Source organism: Barbatula barbatula (genome assembly GCF_947034865.1).
Source record: "Barbatula barbatula genome assembly, chromosome: 10".
Taxonomy (NCBI): domain Eukaryota; kingdom Metazoa; phylum Chordata; class Actinopteri; order Cypriniformes; family Nemacheilidae; genus Barbatula; species Barbatula barbatula.
This window is the reverse complement of record NC_136773.1, coordinates 3,820,695-3,841,738: the sequence shown is the minus strand read 5'-3', so window position 1 is coordinate 3,841,738 and position 21,044 is coordinate 3,820,695. Positions and strand designations below refer to the sequence as shown.

The window sequence follows — 21,044 nt, the reverse complement described above, 5'->3', positions numbered from 1 at the left end:
ATTTTGAGAGGCATTTGGACAATTCACAGACATCGTAAAAACGAGCGCCAAATTAGAAAAAAACGCATTTCAGCTAATGGTAATTAGGCTCATGCAAATACAGCTGTTAGCTGTAGAAATGCTGTAGAAGTATTGTTCATTGTTAGTTCATGTTAACAAATGTAAACACATACAACCTTATTGTAAAGTGTAACACTTTTCTTCAACAACCAGCATGATCTGATTCATTGTTTATAGCACAAACAGCCAAAGACGAGTGTTAGTGGTTTGTAAAACTACACGCATATAAAAAGCTTAAAACAGTGTGCTTGGTTTTACGTAAACTGCACATTTTTCTTGAAGTACTGACGGTGCACTGTACTGCATGGCCAAAACAATATTAAGTACTACAGCAAGATGCTTTTCCGGGCACATCCGTGACTTCGGTCACAGACAGTCATGCAGAGCTGAAAGGAAATGGCCAGTGAAACCCGAGCCTGTGTGTATTTTCATTCCCATGGCCCTGAATTAACCCTTGACATCATATAGGGGCTACTGATGTGACGTGGCCAGACAATCAGCTGCATCACAGGAACAAAATAACCGTAGAGGATGCAGCGCTTAGTATCATCCGCTGAGTTTATGAGCACTGCCAAGTGATTCAGCAGAATCAATAACAGTTTTATCACCACCTCTTTAGAAACTTCCTATACTGCGTCTATGAAATAAAGCTCTTTCAAGAAAAAAAACTGCACGGTACCTCAAAGAGCCCTACGGGATGCAAGTTAAATAATAAACCACACAAATAAATGAATACATATATTAGATAGCGTTTTGACAGCCAATAAATTTCCCCTCGGGTTTGTCGGCTTTATACAGGAAGACGACACAGACAATATAGCGCATCTGTGAGCTCGATGACATTTTCTTGTGGGCTGAATGTTGCACATGTCTGACTGATAAACCGTACACACACACTCCCTCTCTCTCTCTCTCTCTCTCTCTTATACACATAGGGAGAGAGAGACAGAAAGCTTGAAATGGGATTTCCCAATTACAGTCTCTAGTCCGAGACAATGGGATAATTTAATAGAACCACTTACATACAGTGGAAGAATTTTAAGCATAAACACAAGCAACACATAACCCAGGGCTAAATACTGCACGTTAGTTAAACGGTTATGAATGACATGCTTATAAACTGAAAGAAAAATTAGTTGTTCAAAAACTCCAAGAATCCATGCAGGCCTACACACAATGCATTGAGACATGCAACCCATCGAGATCCTGTTCTGTTGTCCCAGCAGGGTCTCTCCAGACCATCAGTGTTATCAACAGACCTTCTTCTCAGACGTTCAACTATTTACTGTGCTCTTCTGAATGGCCACACATATGACCTTGGTTCATGGGGCAGTTGGGATTGTGGTCGTGTTAAAGACTACTGCGCCGCAGAGGGGGCACCACATAACAGACAGACGTCAAGTCCCCCACAGATTGAGAAAAAGCCAGGCAGACAAACATATGTGCACGCACGTACACACACACTAACACACACACACACACACACACACACAGGGAGATAATACTGGAGCCTGGTGAAGCCACCTGGCCAGACGAACTGATGCCACTGATTTTCAGCAATCACTGAATCAGTTACTGAGAGCTCCAGGGGGACACAAACCAACACCCGCCATGGGCTCTCTACACAAACAACCCTGGCTCTTGCTCTTCCAAAATATGCTTTTGCTGCCTTAGCATTTTCCAAGCTGGATGCCAAATCTAAATATTTACTAATGAAATTAAACTTATGTAACAAAGTCAAGATCCATTTACTGTATGCATACCGGCAAAAAGTGATGTCTACTCTGCAAAATCGAAAGTGTTGCTTCCACTCCAAGAAGGATTAACAAAATATGAATAACAACTTTTATATTATATGTATTTATTAGGGCTGTCAAAAATAACCGTGATGCATCGTGACGTAGATGTGTATGATAACTGCATTAATGCATGAAAACAAATAATCTATTATTGAAACATGCCATTAATCATCATATGTGCCAGTTGTTACTGTTTAATTGTAAATAGAAAGTGTTCTTGAAATCTCATATCTTATATGAAAACGTCGTGAAAAAGTGTCTCTCCATCTTTCTTCTTTTGCCCCGTTCAGATGAGTGTTTGTGCGCAGGACGCTGTGTGTACAAGTGCATTTTCATATATTTTTGAACTAGGGCGACTGTTTATGGACAACTAAATGGACATGTTAAAGATGCCACACTGCGTCTAAGAGCATCTACTTGCGTTATCAAAGAAGCGTGTCACTTGAGAGTATATTTGGGGTTTTGACAAGAAAGACGAGAAAGTTACAGCTTGTTTACACCGCACGCAAGCTGTCAAAACGTGACAAAAGACTATATATGTAATATACAGTATATAGAAGTTTTGTCCCCATTGTGTGCGGCAAACACCTTGTTCTTAATGTTTCTGTTGTCTTTTGTCGCGTCGAATTGCGCCGCTCGCGTGTGGTGTAGACAGTATATATAAGTATACAAACATTTTCAGTAGCTCTCAATGAATCTTCTGCACCTGTTAACAGGTAGTTTGACCCACTCTTCCTGAGCAAACTGCTCCAGCTGTCTCCTGTTTGATGGGTTTCTCTTCCCATAGATGTTCGATAGGATTCAGATCAGGACTCAAAGAAGGCCGCTTCAGAATAGTCCAACGTTTTGTTCTTATCCATTCTTGAGTGATTTTAGCTGTGTGTTTTGGGTCATTATCCTGTTGGAGGACCCGTGACCTGCGACTGAGACAGAGCTTTCTGACACAGGGCAGTACGTTTCGCTCCAGAGTGCCTTGATAGTCTTGAGATTTCATTGTGCAGCAAAGCAGCCCCAAAACATAACCGAGCCTTCTCCATGTTTCACTATGTATGGTGTTCACTTCTTTGCAAGATTGATTTTTTCGTCTGTGAACATTGAGCTTATGTGACTTGCCAAAAAGCTCCAGTTTTGACTCATCTGTCCAAAGGACATTCTCCCAGAAGTATTGTGGCTTGTCAATAGGAATTTTAGCAAATTCCAGTCTGGCTTTTTTATGTTTTTCTTTCAAAAGTGGAGTCCTCCTGGGTCTTCTTCCATGGTGCTCACTTTTGCTCAAAAAGCAAAGGATGGTACGATCAGAAACTGACGTAGTTCAGCTTGGAGTTCAGCTTTTATCTGTTTGTCAGTTAGCCTTGGTTCTTTTTCTACCTATCCTTCTGTTCAATCTAAGGTAGATTTTCCTCTAGCGGCCGCGCTCTGGGAGGTCGGCTACAATTCTATGAACCTTAAACTTCTAAATAATATTTGCAACTGTTGTCAAAGGACAACCAAGCAGCTTGGCGATTGTCTTGTAGCCTTAACCTTTCTAATGCTTGTCTATTATTTTCTTTCTGAGCTCTTCACCTCTATCCTTTGCTTTCTCTGGTCCGTGTTCAGTGTGGGTCACACAATGTTACCAAACAGCACAGTCTGACTACTTTCAGAATTTTAACAGGCTGAATGACTGTTACAAGATTGAAAACATATGATACTAAGTAAAGAAACACATTCGTTTGAAATATTACTATAATCCAATGATGTATTATTATAATGAAGCATTATTTCAATGAGCTGTAAGGGTACCAACAAATGAGAGCACATCTGGATATTACATTAGTTTGTTGTATGCTTGTTGTTATTCTCATCATTTTTGTCTTTTTAATTTATTAAATTTATTATAGGAATAACATGTGTATGCTATTATTTTTAATATATGTTTTTTTTCTGATATTTTTTAGTACACATTGGACATTTTGTGTGCCAAAAAGAATGAACGCTTAAAAATATAGAAAGACGAAAAAACACAGAAAATTAAAACAACAAACTCAATGGCAAAAATGTTACATGATCTTAAATAAAATCTTTCTTTCTGAACAGTTGGTTAGTCAAACCAAATCTCTCTAGCCAATAAGAGTAAATCATCATTAAGTCCCGCCTACACAGCAGGTTTGTTTCAAAAAGGCGTAAATGAAAACTCGTACACTACAATTTGTCAAAAGAAACTTAGAACTTAGAAAACTGTTAAGGAAGTATGCAATTTGTTTAAAAATTGCCTTTGGTTTGGTTGTTTTAATTTTCTGTGTTTTCGTCTTTCTCATGGTTTATTTTTTTTCTTTTCTTAAAAGTTAGTCTTTTTGGCACAAAAATAATACCATAAACTTTCAGAGTTCAGTTTCTTCATTCTTATTTGCAAAAATGTATACGTTTTATTTTGCCTTTTTGTCAAATACGTTTTTGTCAAATAAATACCTTAACCAAGTTTAGTGTTTTCTTCATATAGTTCATATTTGTATTGTCTAATTGTACCCGTGGAGCTTTAAAAGCAAAAACTGTGCAAAATTACTTCGGATATGTGCATGCGCAGATCACTTTAGCCGTTACTGTACAGTACCACCATAGAGAGGAGACGAGAGGAGATGAGAATGATGGTGGATGAGAGCCTTTAGTGTAAATGAACCAGACTCTCATGTTTGCTTTGTGGTGAGCTGTTCTCTAGAGATAGTGGAGGATGGTGATGAGCGGTGACATCCTCGGCATCTTCAGATAACACTTCAATTACACTCATTAAGGGCTAATCAGTCCTCTGTTACCTAATAAGAGCTGGTGGGACGTCGTCACGTGAGCCTGAGCAGTGGGCTGGAAATATCTGAAGCTCAACTGACTCACAGCCAGTGAAAGCACAGGCTCTTTTTTAGACTCACTGTCACATGCCTAATTGGACAAAGTCCAGCGAAAGTAATTAAGCGATAACACCTCGGCCCGATGAGTTATTTTGAAGCCTGCATACTCCAGGCATTTTCTCACCGTTCTTCCTGTGAAGAGGAAGAATGTGATGATGAGACCGAGATAAACACAACATTTCCATAAAGGACATGACACGATCTAATTAACGGACTAAGAAACAGTGTAGTAAACAGAAATAATCGCACAAACACTGAAAAAAATTACTTGTAAAATTTACGTAAAAAATGTCCGTGAAAATTGTTACAGGGATTTTTATTTAATTGTTACGAGGAAATTTGCTGCTATAATTCAAGTATAACTAACTAACCAGAAAAAAGTGAATTCTACTTATTAAATACATTTGTGAAAATATCAAGTAGATGTTAATGCAAAAAATTGCTAAAAAAACTATGCCTAACAAAAACACTTGTCGAACTCAAACTTCACGGATCACTTACTCTCTCTAATATTTGTACAACTTAGATGGTCAAGTAAGATGAGACTGGTTGTCTCTGTACGGGCATTAGCACAGTTACTGCTCAATAAGTGGACTTCATGACTAATATTATGCCTCCCTCAGGCTAGGCACAAGCACCACTCTTCTCAACAATGATAACAACTTTAAAAACTCAAATTTAAAAATAATACAAAAATCCTCTTAAATCTCAAGATAAATCTTCAATCAAGTTTTCTGAAAAACACTTAAAATGACAGTTTATCTGGAAAATGAATCTCCTAATGCAGTCAGATACAAAGCATGCTGGGAGCTACAGATCAACTGCCGAGGTAGCTACAGTATATCTACAAAATGAATTTTTATTTTGTGTTGAGACTATAAACAAATGAGTAAACTTAATTTGGCCAATTTAAATGGGGTTACATTTACATTTAGTCATTTAGTGTCATGAACTGTGTAGGAGAACGTGGTGGAAGAACCCAATTGCAATGCAGCGGGGATGAAGGGGTTAACAAACCGACTTTAATAATGAGGGGGTAACAAAACAGTAGACAATAACAAACGATAAACTGAAAAACGGACACTCAACAAGAACTCAACTAAACTCAAGTATCTTTCAGGACAAGGCTTCTATGACGGGGTAAAAAGTACAACGAACGAGCACAGGACAATGAACACAAGGATGTTTTAAAGGGGAACAAACACAGGAATAATTACTAAGGGGCAGGTGAAGGTAATGAAACACTAATGGGAAGGCTAATGAGACAAAAGGGCGGGGAACACAGATGGGACACGAGAAAGCACATGGCAAGTCAAAATCTAAACAAAGCCATGTCTTTCTCACACAAAACCTAAGGCTATGCCATGACTCCGCTGCAAGACCAAGAACAACCATGACATGATAGCGGAATCATGACATAAGCCCCCCCTTAAAGAACACCTCCAGGTGTTCATCAAGGGGTAGACTGACAAGACAAGGCAGACTGGGACACAGACAACATCCAACAAAACATAGTAAAAAATAACAAGGGCAGACAGGCAAGAATAATTAATGGGTTGGGGTGACATAATAAAAACAACAAACAGGGGAGGGGTGGGGGAACACAAGAGCTCATGGGAGGAGGTCCAAAGGGGTTGGGACAGGGAGGGGCAGTCTTAGTCCCTGGACACGCTCGAGAGCGTGGGGTCCTGGGGGACTTAGCAGGGGGTACCCTGGAGGGAGGCGGACGAGAGCGCGGAGTCCCCGGCTGAGACACCGGCTGGAAGGCCGGCAGGGCAGGACCTGACACCGGCTGGAAGGCCAGCAGGGCAGGACTTGACACCGGCTGGAAGGCCGGCAGGGCAGGACTTGACACCGGCTGGAAGGCCGGCACGGCAGGACTTGGGACCACCGGACTCGACGGGACCACCGGACGAACGAGCCACTACAGAACCCAGCAGCAGCAGCATGGACACTGACCGGTCCAGCTTGGTCCGTCGCCTCTGCAGTCTTCGCCAGGGAAGTGAGACTGTGGACGAGTATGTGGAGAGATTCCTTGACATCGGAGTTCGGAATCACGCAGCGATCTCATCGAATGCATTTTACTCATCTCCGCTGGTTGTGATACCCGAGAGTGGTCCTCTGCAAGTGGTCCTCTAGCTTTTGTTGTAACTGAAGAGAGCGGGTTATTTTCGGTGGGTTTGACATAATAAAATTGAGTTGGATTTACTTAAAGGGGGAGTTCACCCAAAAATTTACTATGTTTGATTTTTTACTCCCCCACATGACGTTTAACATTTTTACAGAACATCCGCCGTCTTCGGAGCACAAATTAAGATATTTAGGTGACATCCAAGAGATTTCCAGGCCTCCTCATAGACATCATGGTGTCAGTTTTTGCCAAGGTCCAGAAAAGTACCAAAGACATTGTTAAATTGGTCCATCCGCGCATAGTGGCTCAGTTGAATTTTTTTGAAGCGACGAGAATGCTTTATGTGCGAAAAACATACAGAAATACAGACTGTAATCAATATATTCTCCTCTGCCTTGTTAGTGTATGGCGCGTTCACAAGAGCACTTCCTCTTTGTCTTCTTCTTGGACGAGAGCACTTTGACGCATGCGTATTCATTTGTCGTCTCATCATTTGAACTATCAACACTTTAGAGCTGTGGCATGGCTATATCTCAGTCAAAGCAGCACAATTTTCTTTATATTCTGGTTCGAAAAAGTCTTCCTCAATATCAAAATCATCAGACATTTTGCGCAGATCAGCATATAAAGAGTCTGCATCTGTATGTAAACACAGTTGCGCTTCCATGTTGTGAGTCAGAGTGCCTGCGTCCAATAGGGGCAAGCCCCATGCAGCATTTGGCGCATGAACCTTATATGTCAGGGAAAGAGCACACAAATTCAATAGCAGGTGAGCAGACTTTATTGAATTACACACAGAGAAATGTCCAGGTTTTGGTAAGAGGAAGTCCTTGGTGGGGACAGCAGGCTAGATAGATTCCACCTAAGTAGGGAGAACGGACTGCTGATTGTTGGTTAATCACCTCCGGGGCTCTGGACCAACACGAAGGGGAGACCTGACTAAGAGGAACGTAACCCACGAGCAAGAGAAACTGTTCAAATGAAGGACCAACGTCCGAGCCGACAGCCGTAGCTCCTGAAGCACCATCCTCCTCAGACGAAGAATACCTGTCCAGCCCCAGCACTGGTGACTGTGGACGGGGTAAATAGTCTGCGTTGGGGACTGAGGGGGTAGAGGCGCTTGGTCTCTGAATGCCCGGCTGGGCAGGCAGAGATTCGGGGCACAACTGAGAGAGAACAAGGTTGGCGGAAAAACAACAAAAACCCGGAGCCAGGGTAGAAACAAAAAAGCACACATTCTTGTCGCTTAAAAAAATTCAACTGATCAACTTTGCGCGGATGTCTCCTAAATATCTTCATTTGTGCACCTAAGACGCCTGAAGTTCTCTAAACATGTTTAATGTCATGTGGGTAAGTAACGTCATTTGGGTAAACTTCCCTTTTAAACCTAAAAATTTACACAAACAAAAGAATTGAAATCTTTATAACCAAAATGAGTAGATTTTATTCCCAAGATTTTTACATTATTTTAACTCATATTTTTGTTAAAAACAGGAACATAATTATATTAAGTATATTTTTATAATTAATTTTCATAAAATCTACGACCAAATTTTTTAATAAAATGAATTATTTAAAAGAAATAAGCATCAACACGATGGAAACCTCAATGTATGTAATCAATATTGTTATAGTGATTTATAATAATTGGTTCAAAGATCTCAAGAGCGACAGATCCAAAGAGTGCAGAGATTCAGAGAACCGAATGCTAGCAAACCACAGTGTATTGCAGTTCTCATTTTAGGTCAAAAACCCACAGTGGCTGATCTACCTATAAGACATAAAAGCTATTGTTTTTGCCAAGCTCAAGAGGGGAAAGGTTAACCTCACACCTCTTATTTTGAAACGATTTCTGGTGGGCAGAAGCTCCACTTCCAGCTCACATTCTGATGCAGTGTTTCAGAAATCCTTGAATCTGTCGGCTCCTGTTGAGAAGAGCTTTTCAAAAGCACATGCACTGTACTCTACACTACACTACCCAGAATGTCCAGATGAACTGCATGCCCACCGTTTCATTATCAAGTCTGGAGTTTGACAAAAATATGCCACTATAGAGAAAAATATGTAGTTGTTGTTTCAATTAAAAATGGTTCCTTTAAATTTTTAAGCTAATTTAACTTAAAAATATTAGTTAACGTAACTTGATGAGTTGATTAAACTTGTTGAGTGTTTTTAAGTTAATTAACTCAATAACGTATTTCTTTAAGTTGAACCAATAACGTTTTATATAGGTTCAAGAGGTTTATATAGGTTCTTGGGGTCTCTATATTGTTCCAGAGATCATTGTTGTAGCTACAGTTCCCAAACCCAGTGAGCGCTCAAAGTTCATTTATTACATTTATTATTTGCAAAGTTAAAATATTATGACAAAACTGTAATTAAACACATTAACTGTAATCAAATGTTAAGGAAATTTATGACAATAACATCCTAGTTAAACATTTGTGAAAATCTTTCATATTGTGAAAAATGGCTGTGGCGAGGAAGGCGGGACGATGGCCGTGAGGCGGGGCCGGCCTTCGCGGCCCTAAAGATTATTTTATGTTATCACATATAGAGAACTGCACAAACATTTTGTCCAAAAGCTATTCTAAATGCTGGGCTTGATGTATTTATCTTTTGGTTTTCATCTGAAAGGGAAATTAAATGGAATTAAACAAATAAATGTCTATTCACTACAGACTCACTTTTTAGATGTCAAAGTATCAACTTTGTCTCCACCAGCTTTCTACAAACATCCAGACTAATGTTACCAAATATCTTTGGAGAAAAGCTTTAACTTTAATCTTTAACCTTTTAACTTTTTAACTTTAAAGATTTTGGTAATTGTTTTTGTGCTATAGCTTATCTTTTGGTTTTAATCTACAATTTGTCAAGAAGAGTTCAACTATAACTAACATGTAAAAATATACATTTTCAGCTAACTATACTAGAAAACTGTAACAAATCTAACATTATTAAACAGAATCTTAAAAGTGAACAATTTAAATGCATTTAAAATGTGAAATGTTATAGTCACATTAGGGTGGTTCATGAAAAGGTAAAGGTTTCCAAACCATGTTGAATAATTGTATATGTCTTCCTTTTTGGTAATAATTCTGTTTTACATGTGTTATTTATAGATTACGGGTGTTTTTAATCTTATTTATTTAGATACATTACTTCATGATTGCAAATTGCTTCTTACATTTTTTAATTTCTGAAAGAATCTAAAATGCAGATTTCTAGACAAACAGGTAAAAAGATTTCTGTACATAATAAACTACAGCTTGTGTCATTCTTGTTCATGCTAAATAGGTGGTCAAGAAAGTCAGTGAAGCAATTACAAAACACTTCTTTAAGTGACATCACAAACTCTGTGGTTGTTCACTCTGTCATCAGATACAGTGTGTGTCAGCATAGGCAAGTGAGAAGTCTGTTGTGGTTGAAGGTGTGAGTTTCTGTGAAACGGAAATAATCTGTGAGTGTCTGAGAGTGCTTAAAGATCCTTTAAAGGGGTGGTGCAATGGTGCGTCATGCATTCTGACTTTACAGTGTTAAACGTGTCGTCTTCTCATGCTTAACATGGTCAACTTGTTAAAAAACGAGTTGAACGTATTACATGGTATTTCTGTGCTCGATACATTCCCCCGTTGTTCGTACAGGTTTCAGAAATGGTTTTCGAACATGAAAAATCTTAATTTTCTTAGTCCCTTGTTGGACAATTATCCCGGAAAAGCACGCCGCACGCCCACACATCAACCATGGAGAGCGGGAGAAGGAGCATGTGCACAAGTCACTTTCACTCGTGTGAAGAAGATAGAAAGTGTACTACTTTCGTGAAGTTCAGCTGTGTTGTTTGTTCGCTCCATTTGGGTGATGAATGTTATTTAAACAGTGGATATAACGCTGAGTGACGGGCCTGACCAGGGCTTTAGAAACCCCTCACAGGTTTTCGGAAATAGCTGTATCTGTATTTTATAAATGTGATCAAACTAAAGATCAAACTAAACTCTGGGGATATTTAAAGGGTGCGATACAATTATTTAAGTACTCAAGATTAACATGAGATATACAGAAACTAGGCTGCTTTAAGTGTTCGAGATCTCTGTTTGAAACAAACCTGCGCCTATTTTTGAGATTTAGAAAACACTGTTTTTATATTGTGAGGATGTTTACATTTTTTGGAGATTTGAAAATTTGTTTAGTCTTGTGACACATGTCATGTTAACCTTAACGGTCCAATGTGTAATTTGTTTAGAGGAAATGCAATATAATAAAAATAACTACAGTGTGTGTTCAGAGGTGTTTTTATTATCTGCTTAGAATGAACTATTTCTATCAACATACACCGCCGACCACCCCGCTCCAGCCCCCCCCCCCCCTTACATGAAATTCCCCATGTTGTTTCCACAGTAGCCCTAAACGGACGAACTGCTCTACAAAGCATGTTGTGTAAATACGTTATCTCCTTTGGCAAAGAAGAAAAAGTCGTGTGTCAGCAAGTCTATTTATAGAATTTATAGAAATTATGGATTCAGTCAAAGAAAATAAAGTCCAGACCTGAACCCAGTTGAACAGCTAAAGACTCATCACCCAAAACCCATCAATGACTTATACACAGAGCTACAGTCATTTAAGAACAGAAACAAGCCCTTCCTGTATCAACAAAGATGGAAACAAAATTTGTCAATATGGTATTGCACAGTCCCTGACAAAAGTCTTGCAGTAAATTGATTCAATTTCTGTATATTCGACTTTTTTCTTGACAAAATTTGCCCTTTCTGTCTTGATCAAATGATAAATCTTTTTTTGTCAGTGAAACTAATTTATTTCAGTGCATTAAACATCATTTGGGAGGGTTTTAGCTTTTCATATGAGCAATTTCTTACACCAATTGGTTAATTAAAAGTCAGGTTAATAGCAGGTGTTTTTACAAAATAGATAAGCGACAAGACTTTTGTCAGGGACTGTATGGTATAGCATTCACACTTGACTTTTGACTGGAATAAACATATTAATTAAAAGAGGACATCCCCAAACAAACCTACAGATCTCCAGAAATTAAAACTGTATTTCACTCCCATAGAGAATGAACTAATAATGCCTGATCGTTCTTTACCAGTTAGAAGTGGAATAAAACGCACAGGGTTCTGGTATACCATATCTGGCTATTTATAGCCTCTGTTCTCCGGCATAATTGCCTTGCCGTCGGTCTATCAGCCTAACCACTTAGCGGCACTCATAACCGCATGTTTCATTAGCAAAGTTCACCCCCTGCTCTCTACCACCTGTTCCAGCCCCCCTCAGTCCAGGTGAGGCTTCGCACGTTCCTCATTGCTCCGGCCATCAGTGTGACGGACAGCCTTTTGCCATCATTCATCATTTTTTTCTTATTCTCAGTAATCCAGGATGATCCCATGAGTTTGCTTCAGTTAGTTTTTTACACTCAATAAACTATTCAAACCTATTTTAATGACTATGGTAAAGAACGCTGACCCTGGTTCGACGGTCGAGATAATACATCATGGCCCAGATAATAATGTAATAAATGTTTCCGCGTACGTGTAAAGTTTGGGGTTCAGCTTGAGGGTGTTTTGAGTTTTATGAGGTCTGGCTGACGGACGGGGAATTGCACAGTCAGTCAGTGTTACTGTGATTTGAGATCATTAACTTCTGTCCTGGGGTAGATTCATGACATTTGCAGAAGGCGGCAAAAGTAAATGAACTCAAAATCATTAATAAAATAAAACCAAATGCTATGAAAAATGGAAGAAAAACATGCCAGTAAGTAGATTTTTATTTCAAACTGACAGAATATTAATTAATGGCATGAAAGGTCCAGTCAGTAATATCTAGCGGCAAGGTTGAGAATTGCAACCAACAGCTCACTGCACCCCTCACTTTCGAAACACCACGACGGCTGACAGAACATGCCGATTGCATGCAAGGGGACCCGGTGTGTATGTAGATAGAAATAGCTCATTCTAAGTTAATAAAAACATAAAGCTTCATTGTGTAAGCTCTATATACTACTCTGAAGACACAGCTATGTATATAATATTGCATTTCTATCAATAGATCATCCCAAAAATTACACACTGGACCTTTAATGTTGCGTTTCAAAGTCATTTTGGAACTATGGCCAAGTGGTCCAGCACTGAGTCATGGTGCTCGTGTAAGTTCAAGTCGAACTTATGAATTTTAATGACTTTTAAAGCAAGTCATGAGTTGGAAGTTCATTCAAAACCTGTGTGACTTTCTTTCGTCTGTGTAATACAAAAGAAGAAATTTGTAGAAATATTAGGCGTAATTTGCAGACACATCCCCTCCACTTTTTGGAAAACACAGGATACGCCGCTTCCTTACCATCTTCCATGCTCACACTCTGTAAGTTATATTTGCGAAAGACAGATAGAGCCACAAATCCAGAAACGCGGCCAGTATAAGAATGCGTGCATCATCCATGTTCCCGGCGCTTGCTCGTGCATCGAATGTCCAGGTTTTGTCCCACCACTTTTTTAAAACAATGTTACGCCACTGTTAGAAATGTCTCAGTGGTTTTGAGTTCATACAATGGAAGCCAATGAGGTCCAATGCTGTTTGGTTGCCAACATTCTTCAAAATATCTTCTTTTGTGTTCTGCAGAAATAAGAAATTCTTACAGATGATGACGAAATAAGGACATACAGTCATTTTCATTTTTGGGTGAACTGTCCCTTTAAATGTTGAAAAGGGTATAAATAAATTCCCAGGGTCCGTTCATCGTCCGCTGACCTCGCTCTGTTAACCAGCTTGGAGCAGAGACGTAATTCCCTAATAAGGCCGTTTCCACCTCCCAACCGGCCTCTGAAAACTAAACTATGAGAGACGGAGACCTGGCAGCTTGCCGATCCTCTACATTGCCATAATCCTTTAGTGAGGCTCCACGGTTTCATCATTTCTCTCTGTTTAAAGCGGCGTTTACAACGGGGAGAAATGGATAAGCTATCAGAGGGAAGTGGTTAAAAGAGACATACGGGTGATGGTTGTGATAAGTGCCCTTTGTGCAGATGGAGAGAGGATGAAAAGATTGCCATAAACCTGATGGGATGTATTTTGTGTTGCTGTTAACAGCCTGAGATGTACAAGCCAAACACATAATAACAAAAGGAGTGTCAACGATTACGTCACATAAAACAGTAGAAGTGATCATGATAACCATGAAGAAAAAAGGGACATTTTGGTGTTAAGATTCTGCCTTCCATCTCACAAATGTAAGTAAACCAATCGTAGGTTGAAAAACACTGTGGAGCTGCGGCATTGTCAAAACATTTATTTGGAGACCATGAAAAGCCCCCAAAAAGCTAAAATTGCTGTAGAAAAACATGGATTCTGTGTACGATTATATGTTGGTCTAAACAATAGAACACATGTGGAGAGTCTGATTCACTATTTTGAAATATTGTTGTTGGAGGCTGATCAATTTCCCTTGTTATCTTCAAACAAATAATTACGCCCAAAAACTAATTCTGTCATCATTCATATCAATCATGAATCATTACCTTACAAACATGCATGACTGTCTTTGTTTATAAAATGAAATAACATACTTTGAAATCATACAACAAAATATTCATACAACCAAGTGAGAAGTTGTCGTTTTTCGTAAATTTAAGATAATTTTATGTGACTGTAGATATTTATTGCTATTTTTCTGTTTAAGTTGTTTGTGCAACCATATGCATGGTGGAGGAACAATTCACAACATGAAAATTCTCGCATAATTTACTCAAAATGAAAAAGAAATCAACAATTTATAAACTTAATATACGTCCCAACATGCTCCAAAAGCGCAGCACATCCTAAAAGTCATCCAAATAACTCCAGTGGGTTAATAAATGTCTTCTGAAGCAAAACAGCAGTTGTGTGTGGAAAAGAAAATTATTTATTTCGATTTTTTTAGCAGAACTGAGACCAAAACTAGCTCTAAATTCAACAACAAATCTCATTGGTTTTTGTGTGTCCCGTGATAGAATATTACATGACAACTAGTCCCAAGAAATAATGACATCTGACAACTACTATATATTAAGCAAAAATCTGTCGTTTGTTCAAATCTCATCATGCAAAAAACTGTAGTCGAGAAATACCTGGATGGTCTACTGCTTCCGCTGAGATTTGTGAGTGTGCATTGGATAGATCCTACTCTATCCCATGATGCCACAGGAGCAAAGCAACGTCCAAGTCTCAAAAGGAAAACCTTAACGATTCTCAAATGTTATACAGATAAATTAATTTTTGGTGCCTAAATTAGGTTTTAACAAACACCTACTTACTGGTTGTTACTACATTATGTTGTATATTCTAATAAACACTAAGCTGTCAAATTATTCTTGAATCCCAATAAGAGTATATTAGTAACAGTGTTTTGAATTGATCCCACTGGTGTCTAAGACGATACCGATGCCTGTACCTTTTTAAAACATAGTGAGACTTTTAATAGCTTCATAGTTACAATCAACTCCACCTCAAACACATTATGAAAAATAAACAATTGTATGTGTTTTTCACGAAATTTCACGAAGATACATGAGGTATCGGTGCATTTTTACAAGTACAAGTACGAGAACATGAGCTTAGTATCGGGTTCGAAACAAGTGCATCCCTAGTTAATATTCCTTTGTATTATTATTTTACTGTATAGTAATTTTATTAAATAAACAATTTGTTTTTGTTGAATTTTCATTTTAATAATTCAACAATTTATTGAATGGGTTCTGTAGTTTGGTCGCATTTAAAGACACCATATTGTACATTGACATCTAGCGGTTGAGCTTGGTATCGCAGTCTAAATTTTAAATATTGGAGAAAGTTTAGCCAAGCAACGGTTCTTCTCGGCTTCTTTTGCTTGTCATCAGAAATACTTCACAACTCCTTCCTGGTGGAACATTCTTCCTAACTCGGTCCGGTCAACCACATCTCTACAACCTTCAAAAAACGACTTAAAAACCATCTCTTTTTGTGAATACTTGACAGACAAATGAAAAGAAAAACAGTACACTAACCCTCTCTCTTCTCTCAACAGGTACAGTCTAGCTTTTGTTGAAACTAGTAACTTTATATTAGCATCTATTGTACTATTGCTCTTGTATGACATATCACTTATTGCTCCCCGAACTCTTTCTAAGTCACTTTGAATAAAAGCGTCTGCTAAATGACGAAATGTAAATAATCTACAGGCACTCTATTGTTTGTGAATGTGTACAGGAAGTTAAGTAGGGATCACAAAAGTGTGCATGCGTAGTAGTGTTTGCTAATCTTGTAAAGATGAAACTGTGTATAGAATAAACAGTTTTAACAGTCGATAGGTAGGTTTTTATTCAAACTCAGTATTTACTGTAACAGTATGCTATTTTTAATGCAGCTTAGACCGATTGTATCATTAAGGATGTTTTTACAACATTTTGTCATCGCAATTTGTATTGGACTGTAAATCTTATTGTTGAATCTGGTGCTGTTAATGTTTATATTTATCCTGGTTAATATTCGGTGTTTATTAACAATCTATCAATTGGTATTATTGCTGAATGTTTACTTTGGCCATTAGGGTACTTTTGTGGTGTTATCATTTTTCATGTTATCATTCATTTCTTCTGTTTGTTGATGTACTGGTATGTGTTTAGCGTTTGTTATTATGGTGTGTTTGTCTATGATGCATCTTGGGAAAATTTGATGATTCATCCCAAGAGGTTTTCCTAATAAATAAATAGCCTACAAATACTTGGACTTGCTTGTTTTGGTATAAATTGACTGTTCACCCAAAAAAGAAAATTCTGTTATCACTCACCTGCAAAGTGTTGTTTGTTTAGTTGAAAGAAAGATATTTGCAAGATTGTTAGCAACTGAGATTTATGAGAGACTTTTAACAGCACAACCATTCCTTATTCTTACATGTAAAAGAATGTAAACGGACGTTTGTTCATTTTTGTTCGAACTGTTTCTTTAAACGTACAGCTTCTGCAAATGTTTTGACAACCGAGAGGCACACCGGTTGATATCGGTTTATGATCTGTCTCTTTTTACAGTGTGTCCAGCCATCCGCTCAAAAGCCGTGTGAATGCTGGTGCTGTGGTCCCTCAAGTAAACCTTCACAAAGCCCCATCCACAAGCGCAAACCCTTTTCATGGCCCTTTTCATGCAAAATAAATCAAAAGTGCCTTTGAGGTAGGAATATAAATCAGATGGCTTGGGTTATGCACAGATGGGTGAACCCAACACTAAGGCGCGCAGAGTCTCAGCGTGTGTGCTGGAGTGTGTAGGTAGATATTTATGTAGGTGTGAGTGCATGTGTTCACATGCGTGATTGAATATGTGTGTGTGATCTTTTCAGCACCATGGGGTAGAGGGTAAGAATGACCGCAGTCGACAGTTTTGATGTTGCCGATGTGCAATGAGTTTGGGCATGGAGAAATGCAGCCAAAAGTTGAGCATGTGCTAATGTTAGAACAGTCAGAGAGGTGTGTGTGTGTATGTGTGTGTGCATATTTCAGGAGTGTGTTTACACACTGGACCACATTCTGATGAAGTCGGCCACTGTCTTATTAAGGACATGCTTTATAATATCCCTTATAAGGTATGTGCAGTTAACATGATGTCATAAATGTATTAAATTACCTAAAGGTAGTAACATTTTATGAATGTTCAACAAGTCTTTATACCTCGTACAAAAAGTACAGAAAAAAACATCAACAGAAATCCAATCTATAATGGATTGTGTAACAAGGTTCAATAAAAGGATGGAAGGAGGCGGGAACCAGCAAACGCAACATAAGCTTTAAATAAAATAAACAAACAATAAAACAAACTCAGCTCCCTCACGTCCGACTGCCGGCCATTCAAACACATTTAAACAAAACATAAACGCCAGGCCTGGTCCTCTCTCGTTGTACACTCCTGTCGCTCATCCTTTTATGCTCCCGGAGCTCTTCAGTGAGAGATGCGAGACCGGTGCAACACGCAGTTAACACTCATTATAACTCGAAAAGCACATACATTTCTGGTTTGTCTTAATCGTATCGTGAGATCAGTATCGCAAATCGCATTGCATTGTGAGCTGAGTGCATCGTTGCATCCTTACTAAATCGATCACTTAGTACCTTGGTGCACAAATTTGTATTGAACATTGTATTGCTATTTGACAATAAGTAAAATCATGCAAAATATGTAACGGCTGTTTTTCATTAGTTAAAGGTCATAAGTGATTTAACCCTTGCATGGTGTTCATGTATTTGTTACCAATCCAATATTCCCAGGTCTATTGGACCAACAGCATTATTCAGTTTTATAAATCAATTATTATTATTATATATTGTATTATTGTAATAAATACAGGTCTGAGGTCAGAAAATGCAGATAATTACATATTTTTTACAAATATAAACCCTGAACAAGCATATAGCATTAAGTACAGTGAATACCAGACAAAAACACGGTAATACATTGGTATGACTTACTTTTGCCGCTCCGATCTGCTCTTTCCGGAATCGTTCCAAGGGAGTGATCAAAACATCATCTGCATTCTGTATCTGAAATATATTTAATGAAAAAAATATTATACAAAAAGTTATTCAAATCAAATTTAGAGGGTAAAAACTTAATTAAAGCTTAAATAAAGGCTTTAATGAAGCTTTTTTAACTAGTAATCAAACGTGTGGTGTGAGGCTGTTTCTAAAAGCCTTGTGAAAATGTTCACACTTTAGAGGAGCGGTAATGATGAGAATGATGTTGTTTGATTCATCAGCATCCGTTTAATGAGAGCTTTGGGCAAGGCCAACAGACGCTCGGCTCACATCGATTAAAATGAGCTATAATATGGACGTCGTTAAATCAAACAATAAAGAAATACGAAAATGGCTTTTTGTTTTATGCCGGCTGTGAAACGTACAGAGGTTGACAGGGCCAAGAGATATACGGCCGTCAACAATCAGAGATGGAGTTTTACACCCGAGCATTGAAATACGTCTCCATATATCGGCGGCTGCAGCGGGTATCACTGTATGGAGCTAAAAGACCCCCGGGGTTGAATGACATGCTCATTCGAGCCACGCAGAGATTGTGCGCAGAACAGAAGATTGTGTCGATAAAGGCACGCGTCTGTGTACGTGTTTCTACATGCGCATTATTCCAAGTGTCTCACATAGTCGTGTCATAAAAGTGGATGTGAAATGGTTCATGTTCTATTCATTTTTACTATAATAAAATGTCCAGACTAAAAAAGGGTTATTCTAGGAGACAAAATATAACGATTTTTACCATTTGTTTGGACCTAAATAGATAGTTTGCATTAGGAATTTCTCATCTCATAATAATCCTTTCTTCTGCTGAACCCTTATGGCTTAAGCATGACCTTTGACCGGGGGCGTGACATATGCCCATTTGCTGTATCATTTTATTTCATTTTTATTTTGAGTTGTTAAAAAATTCTGTGCATCACGTGATTCAGATAGTTCCAGGAAGTTATGTTTATTCTTTTGATTCTTTATTTCTTAATTCATTAAATGTGTTAAGACGAATCTCAATTGGTCTGTTTAGGCGCAGCTCCATGCGTTACTAGTAACTTCCGGAAACTATTGAGAGGCTCCATGAACCGCCATTGCTGTAAAAAAACTCTTCCATTGGAGTCAACACTACTCTCTCTCTGAATGGCTCTGACTGTAACTATATACACCTAAATATAGCTCCTCCTCCTGCCGAACAAGAAATGAACCTCACAATGTTCAAATCACACACTTAAATTGTAAACTGTTTTACATGTTTGAGTACAGTTCCTTCATTTTAATGATCGGAAATACAGTGTTCACATATTTCTTCAAGCGTTTTGGAGGCATTACCAGGGTTGTTCAAAGGTGTTCTCGCCCGGGGTGCAATTCAATGTAGAACCGCCACTGGTGAGACCAGATCTCTGTGCGTGGCATACCCGGTGTTGTCACACTTCTTGTGCATATGACAATCTCACTGGATTATTGCAAATAATGGCAAAATAAATGATTGGAAATGTAAACACTACAGCAGAAGATATAAACAACTGCCATTTTTGGACCTTTGCAAAATTCTGTACATGCGAAATAAAGTAAATCTATTGTCTAAATATACAAAGTCATTTGAATAATCCACCCATACTACACAAATCAGGTCAGAATGCAGATCTACGTTTCCTCAGTGGTGAGCTGACATAACACTTGGTTTGATTAACACATTGGTTATTCAGCGTCATGAGAGTGAGGGATAAAGCCAAACACGGCCCATGATACCAGCTCTAATTTTAGAAAGACCGTTTTCCTCCACCATCTCAAGAGAGCCTCTCTCTCCACTCATGAATCAAGAAAATTGTTTTCATTGTCTTCAAAATACCCCCAAAACGCACGGTCACCCTCATCTTTGCCGGGCAAAGGCACACAAACATCATCTGCGTCGAAATGCTCTCAGCAGCTGCTGATACAAACCCTGCTACACCACTAGACCGAGAACTTTGAAAGATAACTTAATTAAAGGTTCTGAAATGAGGAATGAATAATGATGCCAGCATTAGGCAATCATCAATGAATAAACCCTGTGTATTCTGCACTCGAATCTCAACACTCGACTCAGGCTTTACGCAGAATTGATCTGGAACAAACATTGTGTGTGTGTGTGTGTGTGTGTGTGTGTACACAAGACAGGACTGCATCCATATGATGGAGCTGAATTTAATGCATGAGCTGAACCGGCACCTTGGCCTCATTTTATTACCCGTTTGGATAGGAACGTCCTCACGGTTGATTACATACAGTCTAACGCCGCCGACTGAAGACCAAAACATCTTACGAGGCAGTGCGCAGACACTGTGGCTAATCTGAATCTGAATTACTTGAGATCAACAGTGAGGCGTTTGCATTTTTCGTCTGATGCTCTGGAAAATGACACTAGGCAGTTCCCGAGACACTTGGAATTCATTTCTGGATGAGCCAACGTAATCATTCTTATCAGGCCTTTGAAGAAGGTCTCACCTGTGGGGCAGGTGGTGTCAAATGGACACCTACCGGGTTGTCAAAACATGTATGAATACAGTATAATAATAATTTACTTAAATAGGATCCTGTATGTGACTCTTTTTTACTGTGGAACACAAAAGAAGATATTTTGTGACATGTCTCTGTGGTTTTGAGTGCATACAAT

At 38.6% G+C, this 21,044-nt stretch overlaps 1 protein-coding gene across 4 annotated transcripts in view; it reads right to left on the bottom strand.

Moving 5' to 3' along the window:
- The window catches only part of arhgap42b (Rho GTPase activating protein 42b), a 97,368-nt gene that overhangs the window by 34,853 nt on the left and 41,471 nt on the right, over positions 1 to 21,044 (bottom strand). For all 4 annotated transcript variants that reach the window (XM_079466019.1, XM_079466021.1, XM_079466020.1 and 1 more), the window contains exon 4: positions 18,344 to 18,415. In XM_079466019.1, coding sequence (XP_079322145.1) covers positions 18,344 to 18,415 — 72 coding nt within the window. The remainder of the gene's footprint in view (positions 1 to 18,343; positions 18,416 to 21,044) is intronic.